The 20110-nt window shown below is 42.9% G+C and overlaps 1 protein-coding gene across 1 annotated transcript in view; it reads right to left on the bottom strand.

Annotated features, from left to right (window-relative positions):
• Window positions 1-20110, bottom strand: part of tmem232 (transmembrane protein 232) — a 161746-nt gene that overhangs the window by 99970 nt on the left and 41666 nt on the right. Inside the window, exon 7 of the mRNA XM_041185329.1 lies at window positions 11615-11793. Within this exon, the coding sequence (XP_041041263.1) occupies window positions 11615-11793 (179 nt within the window). The remainder of the gene's footprint in view (window positions 1-11614; window positions 11794-20110) is intronic.

Below are 20110 nucleotides of genomic sequence, written 5' to 3'. Positions count from 1 at the left end.
TCTCAGAAGGTAGTTAATCTGTGGAATTCTTTACCGGAGAGGACTGTCGAAGCTGGGTCATTAAGGATATTGAAAGCGGAGATAGACAGATTTTTAATCAGTAAGGGAATCAAGGATTATGGGGAAAAGGCAGGAAAGTGGAGTTGAGGATTATCAGGTCAGCCATGTTCTTATCGAATGGTGGAGCAGACTCCATGGGCCAAATGGCCTACTTCTGCTCCTACATCTTATGGTGTTATGTATTCCCATTGCCATAGCATATTGGTAAGCCTGTGATATTATTAATATTGTTCTTTTTCCTTTGTTCAATGCAAGTCACAGCTAGCTGTTTGAAAAATGACCATTAAATATCATATTATGAGCTTTTAGGTTGATAGCTTTAATGATTGATGTATTGTCATAAATTACAATACTATCTCACCACTGAGATAATTTTAATTGCCATTACCTACAGCTAAATATATTTTGAGAATTATGGCATATTGAAAAAGAAAATCAGCATTTTTGCTTTCGAAACAGGTAGCTCAAGTTGGGAAATTTCCCAACTCGGCAGACCTGCTTCGATCTAAAGGGCCTCATTAGACCCAATTTTCACTCATGGAGCCGGATGCGGAATAGAGTCGGACCCGCCAATCCCAGAAACAGAGCATAGGCGGCCACAGGGTTGAATGAGTGCCAAGGTGGGCTGGTTAGAAGGCCTGCCACAGTTCTCTGGGACTTTGTCCCAGTTGTTTGTCCCAACTGTTAGGCCCTCCAGCCCTGACTCTCACCCATGGCCCCTCCATGCCAACACATGCCTTCACCCATCCCCATGCCCCTTATTACCTCCTCCATGCCAATTCATGCCCCACCGACACCATATGCCCCTCATAACATCTCCATACCCACTCACCCAGTATCCAATATGGGCAGACCTCAGGAACCATGTGGAGATGAAAAAAACTTCTAACAATCTAATAGAGGTCTCATTCATATACACTTGTTCATGAAACCCATTCAGAGCTTTTAAATCTCAACTTATTGATCTCTTATAAAAATAAGCAAACTTTTAGTAGGCAGTTCATGAAAGAGAACCAATTCTTTAATAGCCCCTTTAAACTGTCAATCAAACTGTGAATTCAGAAACCATTACTGAGATAATTTTAGCTTTTGTAACCTTGCCTAACATTCATAACAAAATAATAATAGCCCTTTGTAAATATCAACAAATTCTTCTAATGAAATTGCACAATCTGGGTTTTTCTAACCTACATCAGATGGCCTGTCAATCAAAGTATTCCAGCAGAGGATTCTTTTTAAGCTCTCACTGAGAGCTTCAGCTTGTATTTTTTCATGTTTAAAGAGCTGGGGATTTAAAAAAAGCTTCAGATCATGACACTTAAACAGACCTCACGCTTCAAGAGCATTTATGCTTGATCCATCAATTCATGACTCCAACATTACAGGATAAGGCTCTTGAACAAGCCAAAGTCAGGTCTGTTTGAACTAAGTTTCAATGGCCCTGCTGAGTTTGGGTTTCCCACCTGTGTGATTCATGCCCTGTCCCCTTCCCCCTGCCAGCAAAAATTGGATCTTTGGAAATGGGGGTGGGACTTCTGCATCCTGGTCCTGCTGCCCATTTTTAAAGGTCTGCAAAGTCTTCCTAACTCTGCAAAAATCCAGCTCTTTTAATGCAAACATTCAAATGCTGCTGTTTTAACTAGAAGACAGTTTAAATCTCAAAAAAGCGCAGGACTGAGCTTTTGATATAGTTACTCATGATCCTTAATTCTTCCTTACCTTTATCTGTGTAAATCAGGTGACATTTCAATAATCTTTCTTTTATTTTGGTTATTTTGGTCTCACTATTATACTGTCTCTCACCAGCTGTGTGTCTGTAACTGAGTTTAATAATATACTAAATCCATCTGTTCAAGTGGAGCACATGCTGAAGCACCAAAAAACTGACATTTTGTAAAGCAAATTTACATTGGGATGACTGATTTTATGAGACATTTTGTAACCAAGGAATCAATATTCATCCAGGTCATCTGCCTCCGAGATTACTATTTTATATGCAATCCATCATTTAAATGCCTTTAAAATGCTTTTACCAAGCTATTTTCAATGCAATGGGCATTTAATGTGCCTAATGAAAAGTCTAACATGCTCCACACTGTTGTGGTTGTTTAATTTAGCACAATTGCTACTGTGATTGCATTTAAATCTCTAAGTGAAATTTTTCAGGTTTCCTCTGGTCTAGAACAAGGGGTCACAGGCTTGGGATACTGGGGATGCCATTTAGGACTGAGATGAGGAGAAACTTCTTCACTCAGAGGGTAGTGAACCTGCAGAATTCTCTACGACAGAAGGCTGAGGAGGCCAAGTCACTGAATGTATTTAAGAAGGAAATTGATAGATTTCTAGAGTTTAAAGATGTCAAGGGGTATGGGGAGAGAGAGGGGGTACGGCATTGATGTAGAAGATCAGCCATGATCATACTGAGTGGCGGAGCAGGTTTGAAGGGCCAAATGACCTACTCCTGCTCCTATTTTCTATGTTTCTATGTTTTTTGTTTCTTCGGATCAGCAATTCATTTAGAGAAAAATTGGCTGTGAAATCTGATAAAGTCCAAAACAGGCATGTTGAACGTGATGCACGGTTACTTCTGATGCCAGCAACACGCGAACAATCTGCTGCCTGCTTATTTGCCCGATTTTAGTGTGCAACCAATGCTAAATGCACAGTTGACTGTTCGCATGACTGAGCAGGGATACAACATTTGCAGCCACCAATGTAGATACTGACACTGTGGGATGAATTTTGTGCCAAGATCAATGGGACCCCAAAGTCATGCTCAATTCCTGATCAGGAACCCAGAAGTTGTCATGGTGAGAAATCTGTTGCGATTTTCCCAGAGGCAGTCAATTAAGAAGCCACCCTCGGGAGCCTCATTAAGGATGGTGGGCAGACCAGAAAACCAGCAGGCCCAATAGTAGAGCCTCCTGTGAAGTCTGGCTGACAGCCCCACTGGAAGAGGTGGGTGCTGACAATGTGGGCATGAGAACATGAGGGTGACTCAAGATGGAGGTGGTCTTTGAAGAATTTTAAAAGTGTAAAAAATAAATGCGCACAAGCTGCCAAGCCATCTGGCACCCAGACTCCAGTGAAGGAAATTGGGAGTACTTTAAAAGAGGCCTTGTTGGCCCTTGAACCTGCTACTGGGAAGCCGCCTCCAGGTAAAGGCCAGGCTTCACCGTCAGCAGAGGGCCTGTCTGCCATAGGGAAGATCCCAGCAGAGTCACCAATTTGACTCCAAGTAAGGACTTAATTGAGCCTAAATAGCTACTTGCTGGTGCCATTCAAACCCCACCTCTGACAAGATCGCCTGGAAGCCAAATCATGGCGGGAATCTGCCCAATTTGAGATTCTCTAATCTTGCTCCCAGTCCTGCCTCCAAATCAGTCTTCACAGGACCAGGAATATTCAACCTCATGTGTACTATAAGGGGTAGCTTAGATGTGGGTATTCTGTGTGGTGAGACACTAGGGACACATAGCCTGCAGCCAGCAGAGGGGGAAAGAGTAACATAGGTGCCAACTTACCAGCGGTTAAGATCACATGAATTCTCCTGCTGAGGATTCAGATGAGGACTTTTGTGAGGCAGCATATAGAAAGAGGCTGATGGGTATGCATTGGCAGGCCTCCAAGAAAGCCTCTGATCACTATCAAGAGACAGGGAGAAATCCAGCATCAACCTTACACACGGCTTTATGCAGAGCTTGGAGTTCTTCCTTTCCAGTGTGGAAGCGGTGGACAAATCCATTAAAATTCTGGATCCAACTATGATGCAGCATCAGATGGCTTTGTTCCATCACAAGCAGAAGCCACCCAAATTCTTCGTGCTGCTATGGAAGCTCAGGCTTAATGTATGCATGTTCAGCTTGCTACCACAAACTTGAACTGCTGCCATACTGCTCGAAGGGGACTTCCAGGTCTCCCAGCATTCTGGCAATCTGTCCTCTGAGACAGTGCTAGGATTGATGAGGCAATGCCCTGGTAGAGGGGCAGTGGTGCTGTGAAGAACAAACCTCCTGTTCCCTCTCAGGAAAACAGCATTTATCTTCCCACCACTACCATGCTGCCAGTGTCCTTGTTGTTGCCTGTCAGCCAGCCAGTTCATACTGCTGCTGCCCATGCTGGGGTGGTGCAGTCCAAAGTTGGGCCTTCTAGCACCTGAGCTGTTCAAGGGAATTCAACCAGGCCATCTGCAAACTCTGCCACTGAAAGTCAGCAGTCTACCACCAGCCATGCCGCAGCCACAAGGATAGCATTGCATAGGAGCACTAGGACAGGAAAAGCCACATAGACAGGCATAAGAGAATGTGCAAGGATGATTAGTTAATTTTTGTTGGAATATTAAATGGTTTGATTGATAAAGGTGATTTGGAATATTGTTTCATTGTGGCTTTTATTTTTGCAATATTACCAAGCAGATACTGTGATGATCAATAACAAAAGGCAGGTAAGTTGTGGGACTGTTGTTGATTGGGGAATTGGGGTTGGGTTTGTGGGGGCACTGCAATAGAATAAGACGACCTTGGGCAGCCCGACCAGAAAGGAGCTGTGTTGGTTGCCTTCTCCCTTTCTCCTTCTCCTCTGCTTCCTCCTCCTTCTCATCGTATTCCTGGTAGCAAGGGCTGCGCCCTTGTTATGGTAAGTTTGTGGAAGTTGCATGAAGAAGATACTTGTAGACAGTACATCAGGCCTCCACCAGAGCTGCCCAGGCAGCAGAAGCAATGCTTAAGCACCCCAATGGTCTACTCAATCCCATTTCATCTGGCAGCATTGCTTTCTTTAAAGGCACCGAGAATTACAGTTATTTCCGAGACATACAACATTCCTCAGACTGCTGTTTCTGCTGCATCCTGAGATCCACATTCAGTGCTATGCGCCATCACATGTAGATACTCAGCCTCTCTCTCTCTCTCCAACAGCACTGACTCACCCAATCTCAAAGCTGTCCTGGTCCACAGTTTCATTTCATTCTTCCTTTCATCTGACTCCTTAACAATAACTTTTTCTCCTCCTTTCAGATATTAAGGAATACAAGCTCCAACAACTTAAGTGCATGGACACCTCTCTGGATCCTTCCTACCCATCCATTCCCTCTGACCCCATCCCTTCTTCTAATCCCACCTTTTGCTGTATATTCACTCTGACCTTCCCCTCTTTGACGCTGAAAGGTCTGTGCTTTACAAAGGACCCAGCCTTATTCTCTTACGGCCCCAACTCAATGAGTTTCAAGCTCAGCATGATGTTAAACTCTTTGTCTGTGGCCTTTGTCTCCATGCTCACTTCTTTAGGCAGTGTCCTCGGCCCAACCATAGGACCCTTTCATTCGCCTGCAGTATTCCTCCTCCACCGGGGCTCCTCCCTCTAGCCTCTTGCCCACTCTTGATCTTTTCATTGAGAACTGGCGACATGAAATTGGCCATCTTAATTTCTCTGCCCCCCTCACTCACTCTAACCTGTCTCCGTCTGAACTTTCTGCACTCTGTTCTCTCACTGTTCTCTAACACTGACATTGTTATCAAGCCTGTTGACAATGGTGGTGCTGTTGTTGTCTGACGTACCAACCTCTAGCTTGCAGAGGCTAAGCGCCAACTCTCAGATATTTCTTCCTAGCCCTCCTGGACCATGATCCCACTACCGAGCATCCAGGACTGTCACTGACCTCATCCCCTCTGGAGATCTTCCCTCCACAGCTTCCAACCTCATGATCCCCCAACCCCGAACAGCCTGCTTCTACATCCTTCTAAAAATCTATAAACAGGGCGGTCCTGATAGATCTATTGCTTCAGCCTGTTTCTGTCCCACTGAACTTATTGCTTCCTATTTTGTCTCTATTTTTTCTCCCCTGTCCAGTCTCTTCCTTCCTACATTTGTGATTCATCTGATGCTTTAGATCATTTCAACAGTTTTCAGTTTCCTGGCCCTAACTGTCTCCTCCTCGCCATGGATGTCCAATCTCTCTATACATCCAACCCCCACTAGGATGGTCTGAGGGCTCTCCTTCTTCCTTGAACAAAATCTGAACAGCCCTCCTCCACCTGGCTGAACTTGTTCACTCATTGAACAAATTCCCCATTGTCTCACCTCCTTCAAGTAAAAGGTGCTGCTATGGGTATCAACATAGGCCGTAGTTATGCCTGTCTCTTTGTGGGTTATGTGGAACATTCCTTATGCCAGTCCTACTCAGATCCCCCTCCCCTAATTCTTTTTCTGGTACATCGACGACTGTATCAACCACTGGGGGGAATCTTTGGTTGAAGAAAAAGGAAGACATATTGGAAGCGCTGTTGTGGAAAGTAGCATCATCAGAACAGATATGACAGAAACAGAGAAACTGGGAGAATGGAATTGAGTCCTTAAAGGGAGCAGGATACAACTGTCTCAGTGCAATTTCATACTCTCGCCTGGAACTGAAAATAATTAATCAATTTTGCTTCCAATTTCCACCCGCCTTTTAATTCACATGGTCCATCTCTGACACTTCCCTTCCCTTCCTTGACTGTTCCGTCTGCATTTCTGCAGACAGGCTGTCTATTAATATTCGTCATAAACTTACCAGCTTCCAAAGCAACCTCAACTACTTTTCCTCACACCCTGCTTCCCTGGTCCATTCCTTTATCACCCTCAACACCTCATCCTGTTCCCATGGCACTTTCCCATGCAATTGCAGGAGGTGTAACACCTGCCTTTTTACCTCCTCTCTCCTCATTGTCCACAGGCCTAAACGCTCCTTCCATGTGAAACAGTGCTTTACATGGCTTCTTTCAATTTAGTATACTATATTTGCTGCTCACAATGCAGTCTCCTCTACACTGGGGAGACCAAACAGAGACTGGGAGACTGTTTTACAGAATACCTCCACGAAGTCCACAAGCATGACCCCAACCATGCTTGTCATTTTAATTTATCACCTTGCTCTCATGCTCACCTCTTTGTACCCAGCCTGCTGCAATTTTTCAGTGTAGCCCAATGCAAGCATGAGGAACAGCACCCTATCTTCTGATTAGGCACTTTAGATACTTCTGGACTCAACATTGAGTTTAACAACCTCAGACCGTAAACTCTGTTCTTCATTTTGATTTTTTTTTTGCCAAGTACCAGTCTGTATCTTGTTTTCATGCTTTTGCTTTCAGGCTTGGCTGTCCTTTACTTTGCCATTAACACTTAGTCTGGACCGATACTTTGTTTCTTTACTACAAACATTACCACTCCCTTTGACTTTTGTTCCATGAGATCTTCGCCACTTAATATTCCCTGCCCTCTAACCTATTCCTGACCTTTCTTTTTGTTCTGCCCAAACACTCCCCTTTATTCAACAGCATAAAACCCATTATATTTCTACCTCTCTTCAGTTCCAAAGAAGAGTCTTATTGGACTTGAAATGCTAACTTTGTTTCTCTCTACAAATGCTGCCAGACCGGCTGAATTTTTCCAGCACTTTGTGTTTTTATTTCAGATTTCCAGCATCCGCAGCATTTTGCTTTTATTTACTTAAATGCATCCTGCCCATGTGTGTCTGTGCATTGCACACTGGAGCCATGAGCCAGGTGGTCAGCTGTGTCACTCAATAGTCACCCTCTGGTTTCTCAAGATGGCTGAAATTCTGATGGTACAGTGAACTGGCACAGACTAAAGGCATCTTGGCTGCTGCTAGGATATCAAGTATTGATCTGAATGAAGTGTTGAATATAGTTTCACTAATGCTGGGCATTGAGAGAATTGAATCCTTTGTGATTGCCGCATATCTCTAAATTTACATATGGTGCTTGCAAAGTGTGTGCAATCAACGGCACCCTGCACCATGGATAAGCCTGTAATACTGGTGGAGCTGTGTGACCTGCCTATTTCTTTCTGGAAAGTGAGAATGAAATGTATTCACCTCTCTTTGCATTCAGTGTGTTAGTCACCTCCCATGTACTATAGTGAAGAGAATTGCAAAATGCTGGAGATGCTGGCTGCTCCAGCTTGGAAGGGGCTGCATGTGAAGAAGTTCAAGGCCACAGTCACCTATATAGAAATTGGCAATGCTGCTCTTGCCCTGCTCTAAGGCTGCAGGACTGTATGCAATAGGTGGTAGATTTTAGTGAGCACCTCCTCATTGAAATTGCTCCCTGAAGACCCTGGGCAGATATGGCCTCCTGCTGAGAACCCTTCTCCCCTCCTAATCCTGCTCCTACCTTTTTAAGCAGCTTTTCCTCCTCTGTGTCACCTTTGTTCATTCTCCTTATCATGCTACACGCCAAGGGGATATAAACTACAATACCATGGCTGGGAGTAAGTGATTGAGCAGAAATCATGGCAAGTAACATTTGTACCACGCCATTGCCAGGCAATGACCATCTCCAATAAGAGAGAACTTAGCCACCTTCTTGTGACATTCAATGGCATTACCATTGCTGAATCCCCCAGTATCAACATGCTCAGGGTTACCATTGACCAGAAACTAAACTGGGCAAGCCATATAAATACTGTGGTTACAAAAGTTCAGAGACTGGGAATTCTATGCTAACTCACCTCCTGACTCACTGAAGCCTGTCCACAATTCTACAAGGCACAAGTTAAGAGTGTGATGGAATACTCCCCATTTGCCTGAATAAGTGCAGCTCCAACACGCAAGAAGCTGGGCACCATCCAGGACAAAGAATCCTACTTTATCAGCAGCCCATCCACCACCTTAAACATTCACTCCCTCCACCAGCAATGCACAGAGGCAGCAGCGTGTACCATCTACAAGATGCACTACAGCAACGCACCAAGGCTCCTTCGACTACGCCTTCCAAACCCATGATTTCTACCACTTAGAAGGATAAGGGCAGCAGATGCATGGGAACGACACAAGTTCCCCTCCAAAGCACACACCATCCTGACTTGGAAATATATTGCCTTCCCCTTTACTGTCGCTGGGTCAAAACCCTGGAATTCTCTTCCTAACAGCATCATGGGTATTCCTACAATACATGGGCCTGAATTTTTCACACGTTGGGTGGGCTCAGCGGGAGTGGGCAGGGGTGGTTGGGAATCTGCATCGCCATTTTATGCCAATTAAGGCCCGCCCAGCATAATGCACAACTCTGGCATCAGAGTGAAGGGGTGGGTGGGAGCAATACTGCAGAATATTCATCCATTTAGCCACTATTCAGTTCTGATCTACTGTACTCCTTTACAGATTAAATCCTCTGTACCACCCCTACACCTCACTAGGCATGAGTGGTGGCCAAATTTCTCCACTGCCAAGTGGTCCTTGGGAAATTGCTTCCAATATATGTAGAACCTTTTTTTCCCAACAATTCCAAGAGCTCCTTTCTGATTAAGTAAATTAACTCATTTTTCTTGGGGATTCTGCTCCACAGATCCATTATTGTGTTTATGTTGGGCAGGGCAGCAGGGTGAAGAATGGTGGATCTTGTTACTTCTTTAAAAATAATCATTCTTGGGAGATGGGTATTGCTGACAAGACAGGCGTTTATTCCCCATTATTAGGGCTGTATTTTATGTGCCCCTGCTGGGCGTGTTCTGGGCAGGGGGATGTAAAATAGGGCAGGTGTCCACCCCACCACCTTCCCGCCCACCCACAAGCCCATCCCTATAACACAGGGGGTAGGTGGGTGCCAAAATTGGCATCCTGCCCACCATATTCAATAAATAATCAAAGTCAGTTGGGTTTGTTATCAAACCAGAGTTAACAAAATGTTAACTCTGTTTCTCTCTCCATAGATGCTGCTCGACTTACTGAGTTTTCCAGCATTTTCTGTTTTTATTTCCGGTTCCCAGCATCCACAGTATTTTGCTTTTATTTTGTTATCAAGCCAATTGACCCTGATAATATGTTTGGAACAGGCAGTCAGGCGGGAGCGCCTGATTTAAAAAAAAAGTTCTTCAAAGCGCAGGAAGCTCTTCGGCGGCTGCCCTTTGCTGACCATGGGGTGGTCCCTCTAAGATTACACCCCCGCTTCCTTCTTATCCACCATAGCCTTAAACCCACCCCTCTACCCCTGCCAAACCTCCTCCCAACAGGCCTACTCAAACCCTCCCTGCCCAAGACCCTGGACTTACCTGTTCCAGTGATCCATGGGCCCTCTTCCTTCTTTTCCTGCAGTCCCAGCAGCAGCTACGGACACACTCTTGGCGCTGCCAGGACTGAAGGAACTGCCGGCCAATCAGATTGGCCAGCAGCTAGAGAGAGTGGGACCTCCTCCCAGTGAGGGGCACAGGTCCCATTTGGCCCTCAGTTAGTCACCCTGCAGCACTTTATGGCTGCAGGGCAGGTTGGCATGGTTCCATACCGACTTTGCTTCCAGGAGTGGTGTGGAGAGCTGTTCCCCCCCCGCCAACCCCTGCATTATTCAGCTGTTAGTCTTTGAGAAGGTGGTGATGAACTTTCTTCTTGGACCACTGCATTTCGTGTGGTGAAGATGCTCCACAATCCTGTTACGTAGGGAGCTCCAGGATTTTGTCTCTATTATGACTTTGTCAATTCAATTCATAATGATTAGTCTAAAAAGAGACAATGAATGACCACTAAAGAATGATGTGCACTTCAGACTTTCTGGAGTCTGAAGGATTGGAGTAGTAAAACAGGATCTGAGATGTGAAACACTGGATTTGAGTGATTTATGTAAGGTATTTTGATTGATAGGAACTCCTTCAAAGATTCAGAGAAAGGGTGTGCACTATGTGCTATGTATTATGTATTGGGTGATTGGCGTGGCAGGCGCACCACTTTAAAAAAAAAATTACCTTGGGTTGGATGTCACAATGAGCTAGACCACTGTAACACAGCCTCTAGTCATGTTTAATTCTGAAAGGAAATGAATACATGGCCAAATCCAGTGATTGCACATTTTTTATGGGAAGCCACAACCAAAAGAAGGCTGTGTTGTGAATCAGTAGTGTAATGTTGTAGCCCTCTCTCTGGCCTGTGTTCACTTCAAGTGCAATTTCTTGCCAGGAACTCAGGATTGCTGATTTACTCTACAACCTTGATCCCTATTCTCAGTTCTTCAAGGCTAATTCGGTATGCATTCTTAGGTCAAATTCTAATCTTCCAGCTTAAATCATACGTACATATAATGCAATTTTATCAGTACCATTCAGCCAAGCAGAACAGGTTTCAATGCCTCTGAATAGATATCGAACATCTTAGCTAATGGATTTTTGTACATGAGTCTAAGTATGCCAAGGTAAGTGAATGAAATGACCTGCCATGGTTCATCACTGACACTGCAGTTATTTCTTCAGGAGGTAAAAAAAATAGATAATAATGAATATCCGTATTAATAAAATTCTGAAGCACACTACGAAAGACAAGTACCATAGCAAATGAATAGTGGACACAGCAGATTTTTAAAAAATTGCCTCACATGAAACATGTTTAACACACAATGGGATGCAGATACATTTTTGCATTTGGGTAAGTCATGAAATGTTGCCTTCATTATGTCAAATAAGAGGATGCAATATTCAATGCCAGCAATAGTTTTTTCCCCTGAACAGTCCAGTCATTTATTGCCTTTATGAAGCATGGAGGCAAATGCAATGTTTTAATAATGATGAAACCTACCAATTTGTATTGCACAGTTGCTCCCTCAGGAGGAGATGTTTCAGAATATCATCCAAGAGTTGAATCTTATGTTTCACATAAATCCAAACCAGAAGGCATTCCCTTAACACTGGACTGATGTTACATGTTTTCAGTTGGGACTCATCCACTCTCTGAGGACACCGACAACCTGTTTTTAACTGAAAATTATAAAGGACATTTTGTAAAAGTGATAAAAATTCCAATGTTGCTTTACTTTATATATTTGCAGATTACCGTCTTCAAATGAAACTGAACATCATAATACGGAAGTCATTGTGAGCCATGTTGCTGCATGGATGGAATAAACAGATTAAAATAGTGTTGAGAGGAACTTGATGCAAAGACATCAAGTATTCATAAAATAACACTATTCATAGCAATTTGCAGGCTCATACATTTGTTTCAGAAGCTGTTCACTCACTTCCACAACAGTTTGCCACGCTTTTCACAGATGAACCGCTTCTCTGATGAACAGTCACACTATTGAGTAATGTCATCAAAGTAGCTATCAGAACCTTCTATAAGCATTTCATGTTGAGCTTGGTAGCACAGTAACACAATTAAGGCAAAGTATAATTGATTCTTCCTAAAGAAAATGACTTATTGATGTACACAATGGTGTTATTTAAAAAGATAACAATGTCTAAGCCATGGTGGCCATGGAGCCATGGACCAAAATTTTGCTACCCTGGTAGTAGCTCGAGTCAGGAAATTTTCCAACTTGGCAGACCTGCTAGAAAGCACCCCATCAGACCAGATTTTCGCTCTGGGGGATGCGGTTGGGGGTAGAGTTGAGCATCCTGTCCCCAGACGTTGATCAGAGGTAGCCACAAAGGCTTCCAAGTGCCAGGGCAGGCTGTTTAAAAGGCCTGTCTTGGTTCTCTGGGACTTTGTCCCAGTTGTTTTGTTAAATTTTAGGTGCTCCAGCCCTCATCACTCTCACCCCATCAGCCCCCCCAACCACTTTCCATGTCACCTATAAGCCCCATGCCAACTTAATGCCAATCCACGCTTCCCCCACTCACTCTCTTGCCCCCTTATAGCCCCATGCCAAATTAATGCCAGCTCATATTAACCTAGCCACAACTTTGCCCTTACATCCTCCATGTCAACTCATCCAGTATCCACCACGAGTAGTCCTCAGGAGCCATGTTGAAATGAAATAAAATAAAGACCTAAATGCATATTACAGCCATTTAAAAAACACTCCCATTCATGAAAGCCTATTTGAAAAGTTTAAATCATCCCAAGTACTTAATTGCTTATAAAAACACAAAAGCTTTCTATTCATAACCCCACATCAAAGACAGCTATCCTTTAATAACCTCTTTGAGCCGTAAATCAAACTGTCAACTGCAGAGATAATTATAGCTTGCAGAAAGCAGCCAAGCATTCATAATGAAATAGTGATAGCTGTTGGGAAAATGTCAACAAACAGCTATTGTAAGTGTCAGAACAGTTTATTTCAACTCTCACTGACATGGACAGCCTACTTTCATTAATTTTTAAAGGGCTTGGAATTTAAATAATTTCATACCGTGATAGTTTTACAGACATTATCTGCCCTTCAAGAGCATTTACATCTATTCTAAAAATTTGCCTTTCCCATAATGCGAGTAATAGCCCTTCCTACAGCAAAAATGAGGTTTGTTTAAACTCAGCACTGAGTTCATTCAGCTCCTCTGGTGATGGCTTTGAAGGCATGGGGCACCTTAAATCCAATGGAAGGCATGTTAAACTCAGCAGGCAGCCTTCTCAACGTCTTTTCGCAAAAGGGCCAATTGAGGCCCTTAAGTGGGAAATTAATGCCCACTTAATCGCTCATCCCGCACCCACCTACGTTTAACCAGCTGCGAGAGAGTACAATGTCAAGCAGCCAAACCAGGTTTCCTTGCACAGGCTAGTGGCAGGTGATGTCGATTGTGGAGAGGGGTGTCACTCCTTAACAGGTCACCTGTGCCCATCAGAGATTCCCCCAAAGGATCGACTGTCCTCCATGTTGCCCTCCTACCATGGCCTATCAAACCCAGCACCCACCCACCTCACCTTCCTTGCTAGGGCCTGCCAACTTGGCAGCCAGCAAGACCCCAAACACTCATTAACTCTGATCTATCACCGCATGCCTCCTCCAAGTGCTGGACAGCTTCTGGCCTCTGATTAGCCAGCAGCTCTCTGAGCTTCCTTTCCCTGAGGAGTGCTAAATGGCTGCAGGGCAGCCGGTGTTCCCCTCAGCGGGCTTCACCCCCTACTCTTTAACCGGGACATGTGAAGAATCTGGTGCACTGTATAATTCAGTCCATTGTGTCCAATTCTAGTCACCACACTTTTGGAAGGATGTGAATACTTTATAGAAGTTGCAGGAAAGATTTATGAGAATAATTCCATTGGTGAGAGATTTCAGTTATGTGCATAGATTAAAGAAGCTAGGGTTGTTCACGGGTTGTTAAAGAAGAGGTTATGTAATGGCATGGCAGGTAATGTTTGCCAGGTGGACCAAATCAACAATGGAAACTTGGTCACGCTATCACAATGGTTTTGCAATTTGTATTTATTATGGGATGTGCGCACTGAATTCAGAAGTAATAAGTCCACCAAGATCTTTAGAGATTTTAAAAATTAAATTAAAATATTTATTAACAGAATAAAAGGTGTCAAGCACATGCATAAAAATACAATTACTACTATAATAACTCCTTAAGTTCCTAATTAACATACTCCCAGTTACACTCCCTTTAAGGCAACAGTCCAGGATAGGTTTTAGATTTAAAACAGAATCAGCAAGTTAACACAATACCCACTTGACATTGGAATTCCAAATGGCTTTTCCCCAACTTCAGTTTCTGTATATAGCACACTATGCACACATGGCTGGAGGCTTCATTAAGGCCATTTCACTCACTCCTGTTAGATCTTACATGGCCTTCTGACACATAGCCTTTCATTCTGCTTTATATATGTTTCTCACTTTTTAATATGTAAATTCTATTGTTCCACATTCCTTTGAAGCTGTAATTTCCTCACAATATAAAAACTTCCATGTTGCCAATATACTGTCAGTAACCTTTGGGAAAAATAGACACATTGCAGAGCCTTACTGGCTAGTTGTAAACAGACTAAGACTGAGATCCCTTTGAAATCCAAATCTCTTCATTTATCTAAAAATGCAAATTCCCTTCACGCCTTACATGCTAAGCCAGCTTCTATGTTTACTCATTATCATGTCAAGCACCTAGCTTCTTTTGATGATTGCAAACTTGCAGTCTACTTGACTCCAAATGTAATTAAATCATTCACAGACCCAATTATACTTACCCCCATAAACCTACCTCACAATAAACCAGAAAAATATTATGAAAATTATTATACTTCCATCAGTTGAGAGGAGATTAGGGTGTGTTTGAAATCATTAGAGGTCTTGACAGAGTAGATAGGGATAAATTGTTCCCATTGGCATAAGAGTTGACAGCCAGAGTGATTGGCAAATGAAGAAAAACATGTTTATGATTCTGATCTGGAATGCACTGTCTGAAAGGGTGGTGGAGGCAGATTCAATCATGGCTTTCAAAGTGGAAATGGATAAGCACCTGCAAGGAAAAAAAATCAACACTACAGGGAAAGGCCAGGGAGTGGGACTAACTTAATGGCTCTTGTAAGGAGCTGGCATGGGCTTAATGGGCTGATTGGCCTTCTTCTGTGCTGCAACCATTCGATGATTCTACAATATTCCCCTCTGGATGAAATAAGTCTGGCCACAGGGTTTCAATGGCATTCTGCTGGCTTTCTGTTGATCCTAAGCCACCTTATGTTTTGCTTTCTATAGGTCCTACATGTGAGTCAGCAATTTTTTGTATTGATGGGGTGTGGGCATCACTGACAAGGCCAGAATTTGTTTCCCATCCCTAATTGCCCTTGAACTGAGTGAATTGCTAAACCATTTCAGAGGGAAGTTAAGAGTCAACCACATTGCTGTGAGTCTGGAGCCACATGTAGGCCAGAGCAGGTAAAGATAGCAGATTTCCTTCCTTAAAAGACATTAGTGAACCAGATAGGTTTTTACAACAATCAATGATAACTGTTATGGTTACCATTACTGAGACCAGCTTATAATTCTATTTTTTTTATTAATTGAATTTAAATTCCACTAGCTGCCATGGTTGGGTTTGAACCCACACTCCCTGGGCATTAGTCTGGGTCTTTAGATTATTCGTCCAGTGACATTACCACTCCTCACCTACCATTAACCAGGATTGTCATGCTGATTGGTACGGCTGGCTTTTAGACACTTTCTTTCATGCCTGGTGCATCAAGGGCTTCTGGGGAAAGTGTGCCCCTATTGTGCCCCTATTCTCATGGTAATGTTCTGGTCAGGAAGAATTAATAGTAGTCATCAGTAGGCATGGAAAATGGAGCCTAGCCATTTAATATCTGAAGAGCACTGGCATCAACATAAATGGGAGTTCAAGCTATCACTAGGTGGTAAAGTTGTATGAAGCATCAGGAAGCAACAACAGGTTGGAGGGGTTTGTATCATGTGCACGTAAACAAGCAGTATGCTTGCCACCAACAGCATTCTTCCCTAGAACCTTAAAACTAACGCCACAAGTCATCGCAACACAGTAGCAATCCCGATCAAATGAGCTTTTACATTCTACATCAGGTGAAGACCAATCTTTCACTAGCTTCAACAGTAATTTAATGGTTAGCGGAATATTATTGTCACTTTTTTTTTCTTGCTTGCCATCCCATTGAAGATGTCTGTTCAAAAAAGTTTCTGTCCTCCAAATAGAATGTCAAGAAAATTAAGAATATGCATTTTAATCCAACATGCTTTGTGTTTGCTAACATTTTTTTTAATATTCATTCATGGCATGGTTGCTGGGTAGGCCAGCATTTGTTGCCCATCCTTAATTGCCCTTGAGAAGGTGGTGGTAAGCTGCCTTCTTGAACAGTTGCAGTCCGTGCTGTTAGGAATGAAGTTCCAGGATTTTGACCAAGCGACAGTGAAAGAACTGCGATATACTTCTATGTCAGGATGTTGAGTGACTTGGAGAGGAACATGCAGATGGCAGTGTTCACATGCGTCTGCTGCCTTTGTCTATCTTGGTGGTAGAGATTACGGGTTTGGAAGGCAATGTCGAGGAAGTCTGGATGAGTTGCTGAAGTCCATCTTGTAGATGGTACACACTGCTGCCACTGTGCATCAGTGGTGGAGGGAGTGAATGTTTAAAGTGGTGGATGAGATGCCAATCAAGTAGACTGCTTTGTCCTGAATAGTGTCATGCTTCTTGAGTGTTGTTGGAGCTGCACTCATCCAGGCAAGTGGGGAGTATTCCATCACACTACTTACTTGTGCCTTGTAGATTGTGGATGGACTTTGGGGAGTCAGGAGGTGAGTTACTCTCAGCAGAATACCCAGACTCTGACCTGCTCTTGTAGCCAAAGTCACTGTTTAAAAATAAGGGGTTGCCCATTTAAAACAGAGATGAGGCAATTTTTTTTCTCTCAGAGAGTAGTGAGTCTTTGGAACTCTCTTCCTGAAAAGGTGCTGGAAGCAGAGCCTTTGAATATTTTTAAAGGCAGAGGTGGATGGATTCTTGGTAAGCAAGGGGGTGATAGCTTACCAGGGGCAGGTGGAATGCAGGTTTGAGGTTACTATCAGATCAGCCACAATCTTACTAAATGGTGGAGCAGGCTAGAGGGATGAAATTGCCTACTCCTGCTCCTTGTTCTTATATGGCTGGTCCAGTTCAGTTTCTAGTCAATGGTAATCCCCAGGATGTTGATTCAGTGATGGTAATGCCATTGAATGTCAAGGGGAGATAGTCATTTTCTAGCACTTGTGTGGCACAAATGTTACTTGCCACTTATCAGCTCAAACCTGAATATTGTCCAGGTCTTGCTGCATGTGGACACTGACTGCTTCAATATCTGAGGAGTCGTGAATGGTGCTGAACCTTGTGCAATCATCCGGAAATGTCCCCACTTCTGATCTTATGATGGAGGGAAGCTTACTGATGAAACAGCTGAAGACTTAGGACACTGCTCTGAGGAACTCCTGCAGTGATGTCCTGGGACTGAGTTGATTGACCTCCAACAACCGCAACCATGTCATGATGGAATCGCTATAAGGGGTAACGAGGCGCTGAAAAATTGAATTTCAAAGCAATATATATATAAATAAATGAAGGGAGTCTTATATATGTATTTATAAAAATACGAAAGTTGAATATATTTGATTGAAGTTGAGGAACAGGAAGGGATTTGTTAGTCTGTTTAGAATGCATTGTAGGCCAGTGGAAGGGAAATATAGGAACAGATATGCAGACACATAGAGAAAAAAAAAACATAAAACAAGGCTCTAATAATAGGGATTTTAAAAATAAACCAGAGTATGAGTAATGAAATTGGCAAGAAAAGGAGATTCCTGCAGTGTTTCTAGAAGTGCCTTTTGCATCTTCTTCACTTTTTTGAAATAGAATTTAAAGGACACGAAGGCTGGGACTAAGTGAATAGCTATTTCAGCAAGCTGGCATGGGCATAATAGAAAGAAAAGCCTTGTGTTTGTATAGCACCTTTCACAACCTCAGTATGTGCTAAAGCGCTTTATAGCCAATGAACTACTTTTGAAATATAGTCACTGTTGTAATATGGCAGCCAACTTTTGCATAGCAAGATCCCCCAAAAATGTGATAATGACCAGATAATCTGTTTTTAATAAGGTGATTGAGGGATAAATATTGGTCAGGACACTGGGGATAACTCCCCTGCTGTCCTTCAAAATAGTGCCATGGGGTCTTTTATGTCCGCCTGAGGGAGCAAAAGGGGCCTTGGTTTAGCATCTCATCAGAAAGTCAGCTCCCCCAGTCCTGTACTGGAGTGTTGGTCTGAAATTTGTGTTCATGTCTCTGAAGTGACTTGAATCCACAACCATCTGACTCAGAGGAAAGAGTGCCACCTACTTAACCACTGTTGAATAGTCTATTTCTGTGTTGTAAGATTCTATTATTTAATTATGTTGCAAAAATATCTAATTTCCTGCTTCATGTTTTAGAAATATAACTTTTAGTGGGATTGAAGTTTTAAGTATAAGATAATGGAAGCGCCTGGTGGGAGGCTGGTCAACAGACCTAAACTAATTGCAGTTCAAAGGGTGGCCTGTGTTTATTTAATAAGTTCAGAGTTAGAAGTGGGAAACATTGAACATTGGATGGGCCCTTTCTGAGTTTCTTAGAGATAATATCTAAAGTTGTCTCCATAAGGGCTTAAATTGTTCATCTGGGTCCCAGATCAAACAAAGGTTTAAAAGCAATGGGTAAACAAGCAAAGATCTTAGAATATCCATGTAGTTTTCAGATCAATGGTTTAAAGTTGGAGGTAATTGGTTTGAATTTCTATCTGGAACATCCCAGGTATGCCAAGTTGCTATGGAAATAGGTTATGTAGGGAAGTGTTCTTTTGTTTTGGTTTTATCTGTGTGCTTTTTCACAGAAACAATTGGTTGGAGAATGGAAGCAGTTTGGGACAAGCCAGGATTTGCCAGGAGCTATAGACCAGTAGCAAAATGCTCTCTGAAATCAGTGGTATTTCTGAGTTGGAGTCACTAAACAAGAGTGCAATGACGCCCATGCTTGAGCTGGAGTGTCCATAATCATGAGGTGCTTAAGGAGAGTTAAAGAGTTGCTCAGCTGGTTGCGAGTGGAAAGACCCCAACAAATCTCTTTGGAGAATAGCAGGAACACTGAGGAGAGTCAAAGTGAATTTACTGAGAGCTGTGGCACACTTTAGTTTGGTCCCATGAGAAGTGAAGGAACCTTCAAGATCCTATAGGAGAATTCTTGGTTGTAAATAAAAGTAGAACAAGGAATGTCTTGTTGACATTTTCTGGCTTAGGGAATAAGCATTTATAAAATATAGAGTTGACGTTTCGAGTCCTCATGACCCTTCGACAGAACTTGAGTTCGAGTCCAAGAAAAGTCCTTTTCTTGGACTCGAACTCAAGTTCTGTCGAAGGGTCATGAGGACTCGAAACGTCAACTCTTTTCTTCTCCGCTGATGCTGCCAGACCTGCTGAGTTTTTCCAGGTAATTCTGGTTTTGTTTTTTTTTGGATTTCCAGCATCCGCAGTTTTTTTGTTTTTATTTATAAAATATAGCTTTGTTTAACTCTTATACAGTAAAGTTTTTTTATTTAAAACATGAAATCTTGTGGTGTAATTCTTTCAGTTAATAGCTGGGAGTTTGAATTTATTTTTAATGTTAATGGTCTCCCTCAAGATGATAGCAATTAACTTCTTGATAAAAACATGTCACTGATGTTAGCAATGCATATTTACTGTCCATCCTTAATGCCCTGAGAAGGTAGTGGGTCTTCTTGGGGCAGTGGGGTGCGGTTGGTAGTTCACTGAACAATATGACAGGTTGGTGATGTCATGGATAGGAGATAGCATGCGATTATGCATTCACTGGCCTTGACCAC

The sequence above is a fragment of the Carcharodon carcharias genome, chromosome 4 (assembly GCF_017639515.1).
Source record: "Carcharodon carcharias isolate sCarCar2 chromosome 4, sCarCar2.pri, whole genome shotgun sequence".
In the NCBI taxonomy this organism is placed as follows: Eukaryota; Metazoa; Chordata; class Chondrichthyes; order Lamniformes; family Lamnidae; genus Carcharodon; species Carcharodon carcharias.
Note: the sequence above shows the minus strand (reverse complement) of the source record. Positions and strands in the feature narration are given on the sequence as shown.